Source organism: Etheostoma spectabile, chromosome 8 (genome assembly GCF_008692095.1).
Source record: "Etheostoma spectabile isolate EspeVRDwgs_2016 chromosome 8, UIUC_Espe_1.0, whole genome shotgun sequence".
Lineage (NCBI taxonomy): Eukaryota > Metazoa > Chordata > Actinopteri > Perciformes > Percidae > Etheostoma > Etheostoma spectabile.
The window spans coordinates 3,233,808-3,256,307 of record NC_045740.1 but is presented as its reverse complement, the minus strand read 5'-3'; the positions used below and the strand labels follow the sequence as shown (position 1 = coordinate 3,256,307).

The window sequence follows — 22,500 nt, the reverse complement described above, 5'->3', positions numbered from 1 at the left end:
AGCAATGTGACATAAACACAATTTAGAAAGTGCATAAGATCACAGAAGAAAACACAGAAATCCCTGTATGAAAGTAAATTAAATATTTTGGCTTATGTTAAATATGGAAATACATGGAAATAAGTATGCAGTAGGTTTCGAACTGCATTGTCTCTGCTTCCACAAACTGACAAACAGAAACAGTTTTCCTCTATGCACATTTATCTTCCTGGAAGCTTAATCTGCTGCCATTTTTCAAATCCAGGTAAAATTGTTGTTCCATACATTGTTTAGTCCATGAAAAGAGAAACTGAATTTATCTGGTTTATCTTTTTGAGCAAGTGAGGAAGTGGAGCTGTTTGTCTTCTAAGATATACACTATCAACTGTCATCTAGTTTGAATTTTTAAAATTTTATTTAAATGTTTTTTCAAGGTCCTGCACTTTTTAATGTGCTTAATTCATTGATGTGTCTCCCCGCCTCCCTTTCTTTTTCTCTCCTTACCTCTCTCTCCCCTTTCCTCGTCTCCTCTCCTGTACTTCCTCCTTTCCTCTTCCTTCTTTCCTCTCTTTGCCTTTTCTTCTTTTTTGTTCCCCACTTACTTCCTCTTATTTCTTCCTTTTGCTCCTCTCCTTATCCTCTTCTCTTTTCTCATCTCCTACCCTTCCTTTATTCAACTCTGCTTTCTTTTCCTTCTTTCTTTTCCTTTTCCTTTTTTCTCCTTTATATTACCTCCTTATGTTTCCTCCTCTCCCCTCCTCTCTTCTTTCTGCAGGACAGTGCTCATCTCGCTGACGTCGGTGGTCGTTCTGGTCATCAGTACCGACTGGATCAGCTGGGACAACCTGAACCGAGGCTTCCTGCCCAGCGACGAGGTCTCCAGAGCCTTCCTGGCCTCCTTCATCTTGGTCTTCGACCTTCTCATTGTCATGCAGGTAGGCCGCTCCCCTGTGGCCAATTAAAAAAAGGGAGCTGGGACATATCTGGGCTTACTCTGCTACCCATCTTGCCAGTCCCCCCCCCCCACACCTATTCATCAGAGCAGGCGCAGGGGTGTTGATCACTCTCAGTTGGCATGGACTCAATGCTCACAAACACCATACATCTCCCCAAATATTAAGATACAACTGTTGTTACTCCTGTACATTCCTCCATCCCTCTTTCACAGACCTCACCCTTGCCGCCCCCCCCGGACGGCCACCCCGTCGTGAGCCTAGTTTATTTTCTTTCATGATGACTCATAAGATTGGAGTATTTCTCAATTTCTCTTTCCCCCCTCTTTTTTCCCACCCAATGTCCTCCCTCCCACAGGAGAGTGTACATCAATAAAGCCTGTGTCAGTGGCTCATGAATATGCAAATGTTTGTCTGGGCATAACTGTGTATTGAGGAGATAAAGAGTGGGAGAAGGCGTATTTTTATTTTTCTTTACGCCACTAGCCAGGAGCCAGAACCACAGGCCAATCATCTATGGGGTTTGACTACGGGCCTAATTCAACACGACTCGTCCAAATGCTTAATGAACATATTTCACAAGGCCTTGTTGGTGGGTATTTGAGGACACAAGACTAATATTTGGTATCTTCCAAAATATACAATTCCATTCTGTTGATTATGCCAATTACTAAGAGCCTGCAACTGCATGGGAGAACATTTTCTAGTGTAACAAATACACCACTCTGCAGAAACCTGGCAAGGACACCACTATGATTCCCATGGTAATATGTATTAGAACAACTGCACCACTAAAAGTGATTTCTCGACTTATTTATTGAAACAATTAATTAATTTAAGCAGGGCTTCTGGCTGCTCTGGACAGTAATTACTTCACACTGGGTTTTTTTTCTCATTTATTTAGACTATTATTGTGATTATGCAGATATATAGAAACAGCTCAGCCTGTAGTAGTATGCAAACATTTTCTCTGAACGATGCTGGTCTCTTGCTGAGGCCAGCTTTCTAAAAAAAACAAAAAAACACAGCTCTGGTTTGACATGAAGGACATACTCCCTATTTTGACATCTCGGTTTGACCCACAGGGAGGGTCTGGTCCCTGCTACTCTCTCTCCTCCCTGTGACTCCCTCTCTGCCTTACTTGGAGGAGGTATATCACTCGCTACTCGCATGAATTTGTTTACGACAGGCCCTTCTCATTTTCTGCACAGTGTACAGCAAGCACATTTACTACAGTTATTTATGAGTTGAGTTAGCCTGCGCTGTTACACGGCCCAAGCACTGGCGGCCGTCGCTACGTTCCACCAGTCAATAAAAATTCATCCGTCACAGCCCTCTCTACAGCTTCATTTGCCTCCATCTTGGAGCGCAAGGTGCCATAGTTAATCCTTCACCTCCATGAGAAAAGATGGGTGTTGTTGTTCTCAAACTAATTAATACCCCAATTAATGACCTGTCTGGATTTGCCTCCAAGCTGGGTTTTACTGTTTTTCATAGTTTTGTGTATAATTGTACTGTTTCTCTGCATTTTCCCAGCTGAGTGTCAGATTTCTATGGCCTTTGTGTATGTGCATACAATCATTTACATATGCTGATGATATACACTACCAGTTTACTCTTCCTCTATATGTTTTTGAGACTCATTATTTAGTGGGAGGGAGGTACATGGCTTAAATGCCATGCCTGTTAGTGCTATAGCAACAGATACTGCAGATATGAAAGAGGTGGGGAAGGACTTAATTAATATCCAAGGGGCCATCACCAAGCTGTTATGCTGTTCCTACATATTGACATGGGAAACTCTGGATCACATGAGGATACAGGAAATGTAGACTTGTGATAATAAAATTCAGCCAGACGCTCTGTGCAAATAACGGCAAAATGTAGCCAATATAAAAATGAAAAGAATGACGTGCCTTGTTTTTGGTTCTTTAACAGCGATGATACAAGCTAATTTGCGAGATGATAAAGTCAGCTCAGTAGAAAGAACATTTACATTTTCAGCCTCTGTGTGATTTTCATCAGTTTCATATGTGTTAGCCATTTTAAATACACACTTTCATAACTCATAAATAGCTAATAACTAAATACAGTGACAGTAGGGATTCTTTTTGAGTTTTAGTACCTAAAAATATATATTTGTATTGCACTGCTAACATTAGCAATATATTCACTATAAAATAAAGCAATTATGATATGAATGTCCATTAATAAATTTACTTTTTTATTGAAGGAACCATCTGATGTCACAAAGTCAAATACAGGCCTCCGAAGTCAGTATTTAGGGAAACAATAAGACAGTACATACATGTACATTTTAATTTTCTTAGCATATTCGATGAAGCAAAATTGTCTACATTTCATCACTGGCCAGTGAAAACTATGTTTCTTCAATTTTCTTTTGGATTTTTCAGATGAACTGAAGGGGTTTACCGTTCCTTTATAAGTTGATAAAATAATTCTACCTTATAAGCTTATAAAACCATTTAAAGTGTTTTTGGATTTACTGAAAAGTCACAAAGGTGATTTGAAAGTGAAAGTTTTCTTCTCTTAGCCCATTTAAACTTTAAAGTTAAAACATTTTGGAGATGCATATAGTTTTGGAAAGATCCTCTCTAAATTGTTTGCCACCCATAAAGATATATTTCTTTCATTAAATTGATTCATTTATTTTGCATATGCATTCCATCAAGAGTGGCAACTGCTTTTGGTCACCAAATACAACCACATACTAGCAAAAAGAACTAAGTGACACCACAGGGCATGGGGCTGCTTCTAAATGTCAGTTTGGGGTGCCTGTTGATGTGCTTTGACATGTTGAAATCCCAGTGCACATTAGTACACTCCACACGCCTGTAAACACACAGTGTAGTCTTCAGTCTACAGCAGCTGGCACCAAGTTTGACCTCCAGTTAGTGCATGAAGAGACTCCACAGAGACTTTATATCAGCAAATATGAGAAAGTTCAGTGTTTTCCTCACCCAATAAAGCTTGATACATGGCTGACATTTGTCATGTCAATGTTGTTAGTGAAATGTGTTTTTGCAGCTGAGGCAACATTATCAAAGTGGCAAGATACATTTACGTGCGTGCATGCGTGTGTTTGCTTGTTTCAGGACTGGGAGTTCCCTCAATTCATGGGTGACCTGGATATGAATCTTCCAGGAATGTCAACTACGCATGTGAAGGTCAAGCTTCCTGTCTGCAAGAGTATCTTTAAAGAGGAGTACCACATTCATATCACAGGTACAAGCAGACATGTGCACGGTGCTGCATACAAAGAGCAGTGTCTCTACCTTTTACTAAATAGTTCTTTACAGATTCAAATTTAAAGCCCAGATTCATTAACTGATTAAATGGCAAAAAAATAAAGCAAAAATGTCCACAAGGGAGACATACTTATAGTTTATAGTTTGGCCTACTTGTGCATTGTGTTGTGAATACCGAACTGGCTCTCCCTGCTCTAGTTTTGCATTTTCCTGCATGTAGGAAACAGTTTGATGGTTAAACCACAGCAACAATTTATAATACATGTGTAGCTGATGTGGCACACAGGTGGCTCCACCGCTGAAACAGTGTTTCTTGTGTTCCTCCCTGCCGTGTGCCGAGACACAGCTCTCCTCATCTTTCACGTCTCTGTCTTAATGTTCTCGGCAAGCGCGTGTATTTCCCATTTGAAACTGTCCTCCCGGTTTCTCCATTTTGTTCCATTGAGTGCACACGCTGACTCACAGCCATAAAGAGAAGGCAAAACCAATGTTCCTGTGCTAAATGTGAAGCTGTTCAAACGCTCAGTGATTCGGGAAAGGTTGTTAACCCTAATGCGTTGCATATCCATTAAGCATTATGGAAATGACTCCGGTTCGACGTGATTGGTTTAACTAAAAGCTTATTAACGGCATATCACGGGGAGAGAAAGAGAGAGGTGTCGCGTATACCCAGGGAGACATCTGCCTGCTATCAGTCAACCTGGGGAGATGGCTGTCTCGTGGTAATGTAGTGATCTCGTTAGAAGATACTGTTGAGGAAGTAGCACATACAAATAGATCTGTCTCAATCTGTGAGAGATATGCAAAAGGAGTGGGATTCCTGATAAAGGAAGGTGACAGCGTATCCATCTGTCTGACTCTGCCCTTTAAATCTTGTTTGGAGTAGGCTTGCACTGTACATCAATCTGCCTGTCTGTTAAATTATCTGTACAGTGTGTCCATGTTTATTCCTTGCCTATCTGTCAAAAGATAGTCTGTAATCTAACCAAAGTCCCGTGTCTTGTCACAGGTAAGTGGTTCAACTACGGAATCATCTTCCTTGTGCTTATATTGGACCTTAACATGTGGAAGAACCAGATCTTCTACAAGCCCTACGAGTACGGTCAGTATGTTGGGCCTGGTGAGAAGATCTTCACAGTGGAGGAGCCAGAAACACTCAGCTCCTTCAACCACAGCACACTCACCTACAAGTGGCGCTCCACCAACATCAATCCTGACAGCAACTTAACCTACGTGGAGCGGGACATGTTCCTCCACAGCCGCTACACCGGAGCCAGCCTGGACATTAAGTGCCTGGCCTTCATCCCAAGCCTGGCGGCTTTCGTTCTCTTTGGATTCTTCATTTGGTTTTTTGGGCGATTTCAGGAGAGCGAGACCTTCACGGAAAACCAAGACAAGACGTATGAGAGGATCAAGAGAAAGTCGCCGTCGGAGTACAGCAAGGAGATGGGTGTGACGCCAGAGGAGGTGCACATAACCATGAGTGACAGTCTGAAACGAACGGGAATGCCCATGCTTCTCTCGGTGGACGGGCCACACTTTGGAGCGACGTCCTCCACGAACTCGACGATTTCCATGGATACCCAAGAGACCCATTCGAGCATTGTGATTGACAGCGCTGAGGAACCAGCAGTTTCTTTTGATGTCCACAAGCTCTCTCCATAATGTTATGAACTCATGAAACTTTGAACTACATAAGTGCGGACTGATTAAAAATGAAAGTTCAAAATGTAGTTCATCAAGATCTTAAATCAAGGTTTTTCTTCGGATAACGCCAAGCTGCAACAGAAGTTGACCACAACTGTACATGAGACTCAGGAGAAGGCTATGCTACATAATCTTGATGCGTCCTGATGGCTATTGCAGTTGCATTTGTTTTAATATATTTTTGTAAAGCTATCTTTTTAAAGAACAGAATGCAAACGTTAAATTCACATGGTGCTCGCTCGGATTTTGCATTTTCGTAATTCAATTTTGTCACGGGAAACTATTTTGGTGCCTGTATCAGAGGAGTATTTCTACAGTTGTGAAACTGCAGTCAGGTGGATTTTATTGTATCACACCAGTGTTACAGCTACACTAGTGCCTTTATATTTCATATCTTCAGATACAGACAGAAACGTATTCAGTCCATACTGGCAACATAATGTAAGATGTCCTAGTTACGGTCTGCTTTATTAATGGCTTATATATGCTTTAATATACGGACAAGTGTTACCTCATTTGATCCTAAGACTTTATCTTTTCTTTTTTTTTTCATGTGAGGTCACTCTTACTCTCACTTCTTGTTGAAATCACATAATTATGAACATCAATGTACTTTGAAGACCTATTCATATCCCTTCACTTGATATTAGTTGCAGAGATAATAAATGAAATCAGCTAAGATCAAATATTCAACCAAGTAGCCTCCTCATGATTGCTTATGTTGCTGCTGCACCTGGACTGAATACCAAAAGAGTCGGAAAGGTGGTTTTGCCCTTGGCATAAACATGTCATTGAAGTGCAGGGGAGGCTTCTGCTCCAAAGCTCAGGGCTTCTTTTTGTCTAGATAAACCTTAAAAGTTTTTGAAGCAGCCTGGTAAATGCATGAAAATGTATTTATTTATTTGACACATTATCCTAGTGTAAAAAAAAGAATCCCTGGCATTTGGCTGCAACTGAAACCTGCAGTATGTATCTTTACACTGGCTTTGAAAGTGTTCACTGCCTTTTTAAATACTTTACTTTGCTACAAAGTCTCTTTAAAATATATATCTATATATATTTGGTGTTCGTGGTCCAAAACAGTATGCACTTCAGTAATTTTCTGTAAAGTGCAAATACTTACTCAATTATTACAACATTACTAACCGTATTGCTTTATATAAGTTTGGCACATTTCAGTAAGTACTTTACATCTAAATGTGACCAAAGATACCAAATAATTCACTATTGACCAAATAGTGCTGCATAAGATGATATGCTAATTCAGAAGATCTATTCATGATAAACAGAGTGGAATGATATTATGTGTTATTGCTCATCACTCTGCATTATAATGGACTGTAATGTGCTATACTGTCCTGGATAAATGATTTTCCAAAAAGAGGGAACTATCAAATCCAGATCCTTTGCTCCCTAATAACCCAATTGTGCAAGAGTTTTGTTAAACATTATTATAAGTAATTTGCAGTATTAACATATAATCAATTAATAAATTGCTAGCCTTTATATATTTATATAGCAACGTACAAAATAATGATTATAAGATCATTAAATTTGCCAATTAATGATTCTGCATTATTTCATTATTCTGTCTTCAAATGATAAATTAAATTAAAATATGTAGTCAAAAAATGTATTTATGAATCTGTCAAAAAAGGACATTGTATTTCCTTGTGTGTCTTCCTATAATGCATCTCACAATTCATGTGTCTGCTGCTTTTCCATTTACAGTTTTCATTTCAGAATTGCTTGAATTTAAAGACATCTCTCTATATCTTTAGATTGTGTAAACGCATCTTGTGGAATCTAATCCAGACCGAGCTCGGATTGGCCAGCTGTTACAGTAGGTATTGGCCAGTCAGGGCTTCTGCTGCTGCTCCGAGGGGTTGGATTTCATTACAACATGTCTTAGTCAAATAGTTTATTCATACACCATTTAAATTAACCTCTAATTAATTGATTTAATAATCCATACTAGTTTTCATGTATTAATTGATTATATATAACACTGTTAAACTTAATAATTATTCCAGTGGCGCACTCCAGGGTCCTTAAAGGAAGCCCCTGTGTGTGTGTGTGTGTGTGTGTGGGTGTTGTGTGTGTGTGGGTGTGTGTGTGTGTGTGTGGGGGTGTGTGTGTGTGTGTGTGTGTGTGTGTGTGTGGGTGTGTGTGTGGTTGTGTGTGTGTTGTGTGTGTTTGTAGTACATTGTGGAGTCTGAGGTTCTATTTGCGTCAATAAATGTGTCAGTTTTATACCTAATAGTTCAAGTTGGGTGTGTTTTTGTGTGCACTGGAGGCTTGTGAAGTGCGTAAGTGTTTGCTACACTTGTTTTGACAAAGGCCATTCTGTGAAGAGGTCAATTAATTTAGCATAATTAGTTTGCAGCTCCTGGTTTTGTAATTATCCTTTTATACTTTACAGCTCTATGAGGACATTAGATATTAGTGTCTCACCAAAGGGCAGAACCTCTCTGGACTTGAAGGGGTCTAATCTGTTTGTAATGTATTGTGTTTAATGTGAAGTGAAAGTGCAGGTTTCCTCTTTGTTATCCAATTTAATGTTTTCATTGTATTGTGTTGCAAAACTGACACTTCCATCAGTTCCTGTGTGTTTGTGCTTTTTTTCTTAAAGCAGAGGAAATCTCCTTTCGGTGTTTGCTCAGTGTACTGTACATCTGTTGAACCTTGTGTTACCAATAAATTAATAACTTTGTTATCTACTCTCTTTTCTCTTGACCAATTTGTGAGATTCAATTATGTTAGAACATTTTTTAACAAGGTTTACAAATGTTACGTTTTTGTATTTGCTTGAGAAATTGTTGCCAAGCAACAGCACAGTTCAAGCTTCTTGCAGCTGCTGACCCAATTAATATGGGCGATATGAGAAATAATGATACTATCTTCACAAGGACACTTGAATATGTAGCCTGCGTACACATGACACTGGGCTCAGATTAGTATGAGCCCTGCTCTGGGCCTGTCTTTGTTTGATTTATGCCAGTGAGAAACAATTTGAATTTGTTATGGGTTTTGTTCCCCAGCAGATTTGCTTGCAGATTTGCATGTATACGTGTGAATGAGTTATATATTGGGTTGAAAATATCTGAGGAAGGAAAAGTGAACAGACAGATTTGGAGGCAGTACTTATCAAACCAGGGTTGGGACCTCTCCAAGTTATGAAAAAAGGAAAAACGTGTGGCTTTTGGTATAGATATATTAAATAGAATAGAAAAACTTATAAATACATGGCCATGAAAATTTGTAGGTATTCACATTCCCTAAAGGATGAATCAAAATGTTGGTGATCCCCAGACTTTTAGTCTAGCGACACCTTGAGGTTGACATCTGAGGTGCAACAAATGAAAGAGCTCTGTTTTGCCGTGTAAAAGTTTGTGGAGTGCCACACAAATTAACTAGCTCAAACTGTCAATTTCAAGGTTGATTTATTGTCATTGTACAACACAGGGTCATAAAATGCAGCTGTAGTCCCTTTATGCTACACTAAAAACAAACTACTACAGCTAAAGCAAACAATGTGGTCCGAGTACATATAGCACTTTACGTATAAAGTATATAAACTGTTAAAGTATAAAGTATATATCTCACTCATCAGTAACGAGTTGGCAGAATTAGATGGGCAGTTCCAAGGGCCTGCAACCATACAGGGCAGCACTGTAAATACTTGAAAATTAAAATTGAATTGAATACTGTAAAAAGTCTTACAGTAAAGGTGGTGCATGGGACCATAGAAACAGTGTCTGATAAACAGTAGTACATTACAGTAAAGAATGCTGATGAAATATCACATCCATAGATAATGTAGTCTAAATGGTTCATGCTCCACGCTTTGGTGACCATATATCTCAGTATCTTAAAACTTTCATGATCCAAACATGGAATATTATTTAAGCATTAAGAGTAATGCAACAGTTACTTATCATTTTGAGCAGTTGTATCAATTGATAGTTAGATCACTGTAATGAAATGAATAGACAATCATTTGAAATGTGATGTGTGAATAGCTTTTTGAAGTAGTAGTACTTTGATGTTAAGTGTCATATTGAACAGGTGATCTTTGTTAAATGAACGATTGATCTTAGGTTTATGTGTATTGTATCCAAGCAATTGAAACATGTGTTAGAGTTTTGAAATAATGTGCATTTTGATCAGTGGTTGTGAGTTTTATGTCTAGAATTTGAAAAAAATGACGTCAAGGTTCTTAAATTAGTACCAAAGTTATTGTAAAAAGTAAGATGCATACATGTAATACATGAAAACATCATACCTGCATACCTGTCATTGTGAGTACATTAGCATGCCGTAGTTAGCATTGAGGTCAAAGCACAGGTGTGCCTAGCTTCATAGAGTTGCTATGCATGTCTGTAGAGTTTTGCTTCTTGTAAAAAAATGCGCAGATTCATTATTGTAGGCCTCCAACAATTAGTCAAATAAAACAAGCTGACATTATAAGAGAAAATTACTTTTTGGTGAAAATACTTTATATTGACTTTATACTGTAGCTTAGCCTGGATTCCAGCCGAACTTAGCCCCGCCACAACATTCGTTCATATGCTGACTAGAATCTGAGTATGACAACGTCAGGCTAACTGTAGCTATGAGTATTAGCTGTTTGACTGAGGCCTCGTCCAAGTCTGCAATTATACTGAGAAATTAGATATTGATGTTTGGAGGACCATGCAATAATTGAGAGAACACACAAAAATGTTGGTGTGGTGTTGCAGCCTGATGCTGTTGTGTTCCCAGCGTATTGACTACTTCTTCAATGCAGTGGATGCAGTTGTGTTGGCATTTGTGATCAATTGCATTCATCTTTTTAATCAAAATTGTAAGATGTGTTTCTTTTTTCTTGTTTTTTTGACACATTTTTCAAACATTTTACATTATTTGCTATTTGCTCAATTCACGTCTTCTAGCATCAAATTAAAAAAAAAGACACGGGTTTGGCAAATAACTGCTAGTGTTTTATATGTCTACAGCTATAGAAACCAGCCACAGCTACAGATCAACTGGACTCTCCTCTACTGTCTTTAAGCTATCTCCCAATTTGATCAGTATGTCATGTGTCACCCTGTGCTGCTAGCTCTGTGACTCTGGGAGACCCTGTGAAATGTATCAGTGCAGTCAGTCCCAGCCATCTCCAGTAGCAGGTTTTCCCCTTCAGTCCATTTACCGAGCACAAGATGGTTTTGGTCCACAAGGGAAAAACAATTCTTCTCTAAGGCCTTCTGGAGGTTTCTTATACCTTACAAACATGTGGCTTGGATATATTTCTCAACACATCCATTAACTCACTGGGAGGATTGAATCCCCAGACATGGATTTGCGATAATGATGCCTTACTCTTTCTCTGTGGGGGAAAGGGGTTGAATCAAGTTAATAATTTAGAGATGAATCCAAGCATTAACTGTTTGTTTTTTTAAGATTATTTTTAGTTTTTTTCTTCCCTTTATTAGATATAGAGACAGTTATGAAAGGGTGAGACAGAGGGGGGAAGGGCCGCAGGCTGGATTTGAAACCTGGGCTGCTGCAGGACTTAGCCAATATGGGGTGAGCGCACTAACAGAGTGAGCTATAAGCTATAGGCCAGCATACTAAATTTATTATGTTTCCGTGCATTGTCCAATTAACTTGACAATTGTTAAATGGAGCTTTTCATTATTTCAGAATCCTCCATAAAAAAATCACATTTGAAACTCTATTAAATCTCTCATTTCACTTATGATATAAAAGGAAACAAGACTAAGGTTTGCACTATCCTACAACGGATCTAGCTCTGACAACATGTCTGAAATTCAGTAATCAACACTAATCACAAAGTTAATCTGAGTATGAAGGAAATGTCATTCATTTTGCAGGTATTTTTCCTTGATGCTAAATGAAGTCCCTGGGTCAAACTTTTACAATTCCTCATGAGGTGGACATAAATGTGTGTACAAAATGTTATGCCAATCCATCCAATAGTTGTTGCTATTTCACCAATGACCAAAAATGTCACCCTCATGGTGGTGCTACAGGTAAAGTCAGGGGATCAGCAAAGTCGGAATGATTCATCATCTGGAAACCACGAATGTCCATTTATACTTGAATGGCAATCCATGCAATACTTGTTCGGATATTTTAGTCTGGGCCAAATTGGTGGAACATACCACATTTACATCCAGACAATGTGCAGTATAGGCTAAATCATACGAACAAAATATCTGGTTTCTCAATGTAATATACAGCTACAGCGGCCAAACAGTTTGATTTGTAGTTTATTCAATTTGGAGAGGACTAATGAAAACATATGGCAAATAATTTAATTAGCCAAATTTACACCAAAAACACAGTAGTGCTTCCCATGTTTGAGTGACACTTGCAAAAATCCACTCAGGCCCGGCCATCCCTACGCTAACATACTTCAATTTGTATTTAGTGCTAATTAGCAAGTGTAATTTAAGTAAATCAGTTCCTGATGAATGGTGGCTTACCTGATTATTTAGGTTTCAGCAGCACAGTCACAGTCGCAGTCACAGTTAAATCTGGAAAACAAAGCCATTGGCACCGTGGGACTGTAGAGCATTTGAACTTGTGTGTGTTTGTTTTCATACAGACAAATATGGTGATTCAAAGGGACTTTTCTTCTTGTTCTGGCTGATGCTCTACATGTGTGTACAGTCAGTCATTCCTTCACATTTCTTGAAACTGACAAATAAACAGAAAGCACAGAAACAGAAGTCTACATTGCAGTAATATGAGGTAAAAACTACAAGTAAAAACTTTAAACTACACCTGCATAAATGATGATTGCCAAGTGATTGCATGCTCCCGTTCTCTCTTTCTTTCTCCACAGAGATCTCTTTACCAGTACAGTGGATATTACAAACCAATTAGAGCCATTTGAAGAATGGAAGATCATTGAAAATGTAATGAAAAAACTGTCACAAAGAACAAAATATTTCATGCTAATGCATTTTTATCAATTTAAACTCTAAAGTAAAACTGACTTTTCTCTGTTGCCTTGCTTTGCCAGCCACAATGATATGTGTGGTTATTAACTGTGAATATAGGACAGGCAGTGAAGTGGACTCCCTGTGGGTCCCGGCATCTGTTGCAGAGAGTTCAGCACTGCCATGGAAAATTGGACATTTAGGAGCCAGCTGGAGGACCAGTGTGCCCTGCTGTGCCACCACTACTCAGGTGCCCACTGGCTCCATGCCACCATCAGCTAGAAGCCACTGGACCAAAGCAGGCCAGATGGTGCCCTTGCCAACCTAAGAGCAGCCGCTGCGAACTGCCCACTGTCCACTGCCCATGTCCCCTGCACTATCATTCAACTCAGGGATGAGTTTGGAGTCAGGATAACCTGAGGTAAAAAGTTTTTTTTATTGGGCGAGCGCAGCAGAAAAAGCTCAAGTGAGCGGAGAGTGTGTTAGAATATAAATAGGCTCCATTACGTTATGTGTTTGTTAATGTAAGCAGCTGCGAGGTAGAGTCAGGGAATCAGTCAGTAGGGGAGAGGATGCTCCACAGGGAAATAAAGCCATCTCCAGGCTGAACTCATTTGTCCTCGACTGCGAACTGATAGATAATTATATTAGGAGCTTTGAGTGCTCTGCTGCGATACAAGTATTACTACAATCTCCAGAGGCACAGGACAAAGTATGGAGGAGAGGGATTTGTGTGCTACAACTAGGATAGTCTTTGCTCTGCATCCAAATATGTGGATGTTGAAGTGCATTCAACACAAAAGGCCTCATTTGAAATCCAAATCATGGTACAACTCTTAGTATTGGATCTATTAAAGCCACAAATTTGATTATACGTATTCAATTTACAGAATTAATCATACCCTCTGTATCGCCCAAGGTAGTGTCTGATGGTGGAAGGCTAAGTCTCTTATCTCAGCAGATGATAATAAATACTGATAATCCTTTAAAAAAACACTTTTAATCTAGTATGAGATTACCAATGGTACATGTTTAATGTAACCTATTGACATGCACAGTTAGCCCATTAAGCCATCCAATCTAGATAATGACTAGTTTCATATACATACTGTATAAAGAGTGAGGCTACAATCGCAACACATATCCTGTACTACTCCATGGTGAATATACTGGACTGCCAATTTTGTTTATTGTTAAGTATTTGGGATCATCTTAACATTCACCTCTGTCATTCAATGAGCAAACTGTTATCCCCACATCTGCTGTACAGATTGTTGTGTTTAATGTAATTTAAAGCTTTAATGCGCAACTTTTTGATATTGTTGAACATCCGTTACATTCAATCCATTGCCAAATGAGTTTCGGCAAAGCTGATTAAGACTATCAACTCCACACAACTCTCTCTTCATTTCTCAGTATGTGTGGTGACTTTCCCACATAGAAGCTTAAGTGAAGATAATTACCAATTCTGAAGAGTCCATCATGTTTTTTAAATCCTCTGTATCCTCCTGTGGCTACTAGCAACTGAGTGGAGGAGGTGGGGGTGCGTAAGGCTGTATCACGTGGCCACGCCAACAGTGTTGCTGCAAGGGGGTAAGCAAGCCTCTGAAAAGCGTACCTTCTATGGAGCCATTTTGATGCTAATAAGCCATCACCTGCCGTTAGCATTGCATTGACTGCCTTTCATTTTGGGGTCTCTTTGACAGTGAACAACTTTACATCTGAAGCGTTTAAAGACTCTATTTGAGAAACATGACAATGTATAAAAGGCTCTATTACGTTGTATCTCACGTTATGGCTACATAGCAGCCATCTTTGTAAAAATAGGCTAACGATTGTGTCGTAAACACGTGACTTTCTGTTGCATAGTAGACAAATTGCAGGAGAAGCTCACAGACAGTTTTGACTTACATTAGCTGTTTAATTTTAATTACTAATGTTAACTAGCATTTTAGTAAGCAATAATTAGCCTCTGCCTATGTTTTCTCCTTACGTATACTTACGCGCTCCGTCTCTGCAAGACTGGAAATTATTGAGATTTCTCTTGGCACAGCTACCAGAGGACTTTCAGACAGGTTGCTCATGTCACATCTACGTTGACAAGCTCAGTTTGCAGCTGTAACGCTGAGCAATCACTGGAAAAGTGCTTCTAACAGACTTTACCGCTCTCCGTGCAAGTCTGTGGCGTTGCTTTGTCCATTAATTTTACTGTCCTTGTGTTGTTGTCATTACTTTGAATTCCTCATGAGGTGACACAAACTACGCACTATAACTTTAAAGAAAACACAAATAACAACTGAAAATATTAAATGTTTTCACCTATTATACAAGGTAGGTGACTGAACAAAATGAATAAGGTATTGACAAACAATTCTCACCCTTAAACATTTACAATTGCATGCCAAGTAAGCAAAATGAAGATGAGGTGAGATCATTTTGTCTGTCGCTGTTTGCAAGGTGAAGGTTGAAATTATATCTTTTACAAAGACGCTAAGACTGTTAATGGTTAATAGATTTGTTCTTTATAAAAATTATTTTTATTGTATGATATGTTTGTTTTATTCTTGGGTCCTGAAAGCACTTTGGATACCTGGTGGTTGCAGTAAAGTGCTATATAAATTAATTGTGATTGATTGATGTTGATAAAAGTGTTTATAAATTCTGTATTAACCTTCAATAAATCTAGTATTTACAACTCACCTGTTATAAGGGAGGTCATAGAAAAAAGTAACCTGCATCTGATAAAACTGTATTACACTACCAAATAGTCATAGTCTATTAATGTAACGTGATTAAGTGATGTTACTCTAATTTAAGGTAATAATATTCAGTGTTGATTGTTTTAGAGAGGTGTTGATTCAACTTTGTGATCATTTTGGAGGATGTTGATTGTGGTGCTGTAGAACACCATTGCTACATACAGAGAGGTCTTATGTTACATAACTTACCCGCATTGATTGACAAAATAATAGAAACACTTACACGAACATTATAATCTTCATCAAGGTAGGATTTATGCCAGGACTGTTGTATTACACTGCATTCGTTTCCGCTAGGTGTACCTAATAAACTGAGAGATCTCTTCAAACACAATGAATACAGAAACATCACACTCATACATAAGCCAAGGACATGAATTAAATGTAAATGGAAATACTTTTATTTCACTATTACACAATAACAAGCTTGGGGGGGAAATTACAAAAAAGAGAAATGGAACAAAATGCTACAACGCACCACATAATATAGACAATTTATAAATGTGGCAACAGAACCTTATGCTAACTGCTTTTAATCTATCTAAGATATCATAACTGAGAATTTAGAAATCAGCAAAAATGTTTGGACATCAAGCACAGTCATGCCAGCAATATTAATATGTTACAGATTCATGTAGCGATGATTCGGAGTGGTGAACGGCGATCCTTAAAGGTTCCCTCTTAAGTGGTGAGACAGAACAAAGAGAGTGGGTTTAAGGAAACTGTAGTCCGTCATCTGTTTGGTATGATATAGGTTTGCATTTGGTATAAAGAGGAGTTAAGGAGGCAGACGTGGGTCACACAGTATTTGAACAATGTTAATGTTCGACGTGCATGGGGTACCAGTTGGCTGGGGTTTGCCATATAGAACATGTAATAAGAGCTAGCAATCTACAGAAAGTACCTGAAGGTTACCTTTGAGCAATTGGCTGTATTGGACAGTGTGACATTGTATGAATTATCCTGATTAGTAAACCCCATCCATCTGGTTTAGCAGGCAGAAACAAATCACAACAAAGACTATCTGACCCACGCCTGTGAGGAGGACAGTGAGGAGACATAGGGGTGGTGTTACTTTTTTTTTACATGGAGAAGACTGTACAGGTGCCTTCAGATCTGCCGCGACTAAAGGCACATGGGGTCCACTGAGCAACAGGTGTGTCCATTCTGGAGAGGAGAGGAGAGAGAAGGCAAAGAAACACGAGTGGATTATCGTCACACTTCAAACTCTTCTTCAAAAAGTCTTTTTGAAGCTCAACGGTTCATATTTTCAGGTGGCGGCGATGCTGCAGGATACAGATTCAGTTTGGCATTTAGAATTCTTCTGTGTCATTTTGGCAGCAACTGATCCGAGGTGAAGGTATTCCACTGAGAATACAAATGTCTATGGTCTCAGAATCATTTTGCTTTAAACTAGGGGGACTGATAAACTCCCTGGATCTCTAAAGGTTTACAGGCACAGCACTGTCTGTGCGAAATCCCCAAACTGACCAAAAGAACTCTGTAAAACTGACTGTACTGAAAGCAGCACTGTTCAAAAATATGAATTCCATATTCATGCATTTAAATACAATGTAAAGGCCTAGATGCACACGTTTTGAAGTACACCTTTTTTGAAATGGCCAAACACGGCCAAAAGTATTTTGAGTCGTGTCAAACTCCTTTAACGCCCCTACTCTTTGGTTCTATATTGGACCGTCAAATGAGAACCCAGCGACCAAAGCGTTTTTTCTTCAGCTGCAGTACCTGTTTGGAGAGAGCTTAAAGAAGAAGAAAAAAGAGGAGGCTTTTTCCCCGGGAAGACAATATGTATTTTTAAGAAACAAATGATTAATTATAATTATGCTAAACAAATAAATAGACAAAAAAAAATAGATATATCCATATCGAGCCTGTTTTTGGCAGAGTTCTTATTTTGGATGCGGGCCAAACATTGCTTGACAAGCAGCTGCTGGCTTTACCGGTGTTCTACTGCCAAACAAATGACGAAAGCAGCAGCAAGCACCCAACAGTTGCCCTCCTGTCTTATGTAACGTTATATAACATTAATGGGGCTATCTATAAAGCATACAAACTTGTGCCTGCCTAGTGCCTAAATATAAACAACCTTTTACCAAAATACTGTTGTGTGCCATAGGAGCATCAATTGACGTGCACCAATTATTGCTTTCAGTGCATTTGCATTGTCTTTGACATTATTTTAAAAGTTAACTGTAATACTTTAAATATTTAAATTTGTCTGTTTAAAATGGCTGCCATCATTTTTGTAAGATTTGAATTCATTGTCAGGCAAGCATAGAGAAAATGTCCCATCCTAGAAACTCAGGCAAGGGAGATCTTTGTGTCCCTAAAGTCCTAAAGCTGAAGCAAAACAAGTAATGCTCACAATTGTTTAGGATATTTGCCTACATAGTTCACTTACATAGAGATTGTTCTGTGCCACAAAAACTTGTGGAGAGCAGCTTTCTCAATCTGATTTACTCAAACCAATTATGTTTGTCCCAGTATTCTCAATAGAATATCTAAGACTCTATACATTGTAAGTGCAGCGTGTGCAAACATGTCTGCTTGTGAACACCGGGCAGAGCAGGCTGGGATTCCCTGCTGTCGCTAAGCCAGACGCCAGGAGTTGAGGGGCTGAGATCTTTTCTTAGTGTGGGTTTCTCTTATTCCATGACTTCAGTTAATTTGTATTAAAGGAATAGTTCAACATGTTGGGAAATACACTTATTGTTTTCTTACTGAAAAACTGAAACATTCTTATATCTGTGCAATAAATATGAAGCCACAGCTGTCTATCTTAGTTTAGCATAATACTGCAAAAAGGAGTTTGTTGTCATGCTGTTATGCAAACTTACAGTCGTCCCTTCAAGAAATCGTTTGGCACAAAACGCAACTTGTCATTTTTGTACATTTCAGTTTTTTATACGGATATAATGAGGTATAACCATTGACTGTAAATATTAATGGACAACGAATGGGGTTTGGCAAAGTGCTGCAAATGCGGAAGTGCCTTAAACCTGCATTCTATCTGAATTCCGGCAGAGGGCGACACGTGCAGTTACAAAAGGAGGTCGGTTTCTGTAGAAGTCTATGAGAAAGTAACCCACTTCTCACTTGATTTATTACCTCAGTAAACTTTTTCATACTGAGTTTATGATCTCAGTCGCTAGCTTTATGTCTTTTGCAACACAGAATGATGTTCACTTTTTGAATTATGGTCTTGTTGATGTTAAAATCGGCAATAAAGCAGGGGGGGGGTTTTAGGGCGTTAACTTTGTACAGAGCCAGGCTAGCTGTTTCCAGTCATTATGCTAATTTAAGTTAAGCGTCGGTCAGCTGAAACTTCATATTTAGCAGACAGATATAGAAGTATCAATCTTCTTTTCTCATTATTCTGCAAGAGAGTGAATACAAAAATAAACTATTGCTTTAAAGATAAGTGATAGAGTATTCTTGTTAATACATCGCCTATAAATTGGTCCCTAATAATATCATACACTGTGTGTTGTATTTCGGTTTACATAATAGATTGAGAGTTACTCATTTCATTAACCTCCTTCTCCATTTGTGGCCGTTTTCTATTAGCCAACTGCTCTTTACATTTTGGTGAAATGTGTCTTTCCTATGTGCCAAAGGTTTGTCTGTGGATCAGAATCAGCACCAACAGCTGCATCAACACCTACAGGCATATGTACCACCACGTGTAATAAATACAGTCATGAGCTGATGAGAAAATGCACAAATTGCCTCAACAATACACAGTCTGGGCCACAGTGTACTGTTCTTTTTCTGACAAAGCACAGAGGGTTCTCAATTTCCAAACCACTTTTCTTTGGTGTCTTGTCTGCCACTGAAGTAGACACACTGTAATTTGCTGTTTGGAGGCTGCCGGCGGGGCTGGCATCTTACCTTGCACTGGCACAGGGTGCACTCTGTGCCATGTTTAATCCAGGAGGAGCCACTGAAGCGTGAGATGTTGTGCTCGTCCATGCACGTCTTGGTGATGTCGTTGCGGATAGTGTCGGCCTGGCAGGGGTCGGTGACACAGCGGGGACAGCACTCGCCCTCAGGCACCACGGTAAACTCACAGTCCACAGGCGGGCATGGCAGAGGCCAGCAGTCCACCTGCCCCTGCTGTAAAGGCAGAGAGAGAACATTTGAGATAGATTGACAGACAGAGAAGAAAGAAAATAGCCTGTGCAAATGCACTATTGCATTTTCCAGCCCTAAACAAGTGTATTCATGCAAATACACACATTTCTCCTGACGCTGTGTATTTGCATGCTAGAGGGAGCTTCTTTACTTGATGAAGAAAAAAAAAAAGTTAAGGTACTGAGAAAATATAGATGAGCAGAGCAATCTTCCAACACAGTCAGCAATTTATTTTTCTCATATTTATAAAAGTAAATGCTCCAGCTTTTTAATTGACTTGTTCTAGTCCCCCTCTCTCATTGTTGTTCCCATATTAATCTCCCAGCAAACTTTCGGCACAGAGAGCCTTATTAGATTCCTGCTGCTGTCATTTTCTATTGGCCTGAGAAAACGGGTCATATATGTTGGCCAACTTTACACATCCAAACTACTGTACACTACATCACTCTAGCCTGACCCACTTCTGCTCACACTGCCATCCATGAACGTTTCTGCTTCACACCTACTCTGGACATGAAATATGGGCTGTATATGTTTAAGCACACACACACACAGACACAAAAGGCATACACACACATTAAGTTACAACTGGCTTGATGCAAGTGTCCCACTGGGGATATTTAATATCAGTGAAAATCATCTGGCTCAGCATTTTGGGAATGTTATAGTAAATTAGGCTGGCTATAAAGCAGAGGCTCACGCAGTGTTAATGCCCACTCCCTGCCTCTATGTAGTGTGTAAATATTTAAAGTAGGAAATCCCCCCGAGTGGCACTCTTTGCTCATAGCCAGAGGGAGGGATTGAATGTAGCCTCAGGTATCCATCCCACACTGCGAAAAGGGACACTGCCATCTTTGTCTGTTTATGAAGATGTGGCCTATGATCCAAAGGAGAAAGAGATTTGCTATACAATCAGCTATTATTTGCCTTTCACAGAAAGCGTTGTGTTATAGAAACTTGATCAACCTAAACCTGAAGCCGGTCTTTTTTTATTTCTTTGTGATATTTCAGAAGGTTTTAATTTTAATCTGGCAATGTATTCAGTGGTCATGGTATCTCACTGTAATTTAATCATTTTGCTTTTGCATAGACAAATGTAAGGATAACACTGCATGTTACAAAATGCCTCCAGGAGATTAAAACTAGTGATTTTTCTATTTGCCTGGAAATCAGCCGGCAGTAATCTCGCTCTCCATTTTATTCGCCTCGACCTGAAGCCTAACCTATGGCAAAGGAATTTGCTTCTTTGATCTCCTGGTGATTTAACAAGATAGCAAATCACATCATCAAGTGGCCCATGTGTTCACATTCTGCAAAGGCCACATTCTTGATTTCAAATGATTGCACGGTAGAGAAGGATTCACATGGGAATGGGTCTTGGGAGAATGAGTTGCCCATCTGGCTGCTGTCACTGTGTATTTTAAGGCCCCTGCTGAGCCTGGACAGCCATGGCTCTGCTAAGTGTAGCAGCATTCAAGGTTCATTTCACGTCCCTGTCACGCTACTAGGGCCCCGTACAGTATCGCTCAGCAGCCTTCTCCCCCGCCCTTTCAAGTGCTGTTCTTTATACTATATGGCTGGTGGGTCTTTGCGTTGCAGTGTATGTTTCTGTGCATCTTAAATTGAGTGTTTTATTTCTTACTGTGTGTATGCACGGATGTACTAAAGCATGAACATTATCGTTGTTGTGGTGACAGGTGTGACTACATTTTCAAACATGGAGAGTGAGTGTATGTGTGTGTGTGTGTGTGTGCTACAATATGTACATACTCATGTTTGAATACTGTATGTGTGTGGTTGTATGCTCTGCTGCTGAGACTGGCATGCCTGCATTTTCAGAATGCATTTGTATCTGTTTCTGTCAACATATATAAGTGCCTACAGTGAGCACTGCCTCAGCGAGAGCGAAGCGGTGCAAACCCATTTTCACCCGACTGTGCTTCCCAGCTGCCTCTCAGCTGAGCAGTGATTTTCAAGCTCTTCTATAATGGCTCGCTGTAAGAAATCTAAAAAGCAACCCTCAGGTCCGGGCATTACAATGGCGGGCGGAGGGAGGGAGGAAATGGCATTGCTGTTGCTACTCCGACCATAAATCTGTCAGACTGGAGCCAACTTATATCAACTACACGTATGGCTGATCTTTAAAAGCAACAAAAGGAAGGGTAAAAAGAAAAAAAAGGAGTTGTAAAGTGCTTGTCTGAGATCCACACAGTGATGATGATTTGTGAGTCACTGAACAGAAGGAGTGACACTGGTGTGGGTGTGTGGTAGAACTGAGGGTGGGTGAGACAAGATAGTGAGGTAGAATGTAAAGGATGACATTTGCATTTAATATGCATTTGGCTGTGTGGTGAGGGGGCATCACAGGTAGAAGGATTTACAGTTTTTGGCAGCTTTATTGGGAAACACTTGCTTCCCTGTTGTTTGAACAGCAGCACTGAGTAAACCTTGGAAAAGGTCGACACGGCAGAAGACGTGACCACAAAAAAAATAGTGCTTATGTCTTACTGTGAAAGATTTATATGACAAACACAATGTTTTTTTTGTTTTGTATGAGAAATAGGACTGCATGTACAGGAGAGGACACTCAACACCACAAAACACACATGCTGCAAATACTCATCAATCAACACAATCTTCTCAAAGCACACACAGATGATACACAGTGTTACAACTCCCACTCTCCAGGCACACATTTTCTACTGTTCTCTTAACCTTGGAAGTATCC

At 39.5% G+C, this 22,500-nt stretch overlaps 2 protein-coding genes across 3 annotated transcripts in view; one reads left to right on the top strand and one right to left on the bottom strand.

Moving 5' to 3' along the window:
• Nucleotides 1-8,629, top strand: part of tmem117 (transmembrane protein 117) — a 45,580-nt gene extending 36,951 nt beyond the window's left edge. Inside the window, exons 6-8 of the mRNA XM_032523574.1 lie at nucleotides 755-914; nucleotides 4,049-4,178; nucleotides 5,211-8,629. Coding sequence (XP_032379465.1) covers nucleotides 755-914; nucleotides 4,049-4,178; nucleotides 5,211-5,866 — 946 coding nt within the window. The 3' untranslated portion in view covers nucleotides 5,867-8,629. The remainder of the gene's footprint in view (nucleotides 1-754; nucleotides 915-4,048; nucleotides 4,179-5,210) is intronic.
• Nucleotides 8,630-15,995: 7,366 nt separating this feature from the next.
• nell2a (neural EGFL like 2a) overlaps nucleotides 15,996-22,500 on the bottom strand; it is an 85,997-nt gene continuing 79,492 nt past the window's right edge. For both annotated transcript variants that reach the window (XM_032523572.1, XM_032523571.1), the window contains exons 19-20: nucleotides 19,530-19,754; nucleotides 15,996-16,784 (exon numbers count right to left, since the gene is read on the bottom strand). In XM_032523572.1, the coding sequence (XP_032379463.1) occupies nucleotides 16,743-16,784; nucleotides 19,530-19,754 (267 nt within the window). In that variant the 3' untranslated portion in view covers nucleotides 15,996-16,742. The remainder of the gene's footprint in view (nucleotides 16,785-19,529; nucleotides 19,755-22,500) is intronic.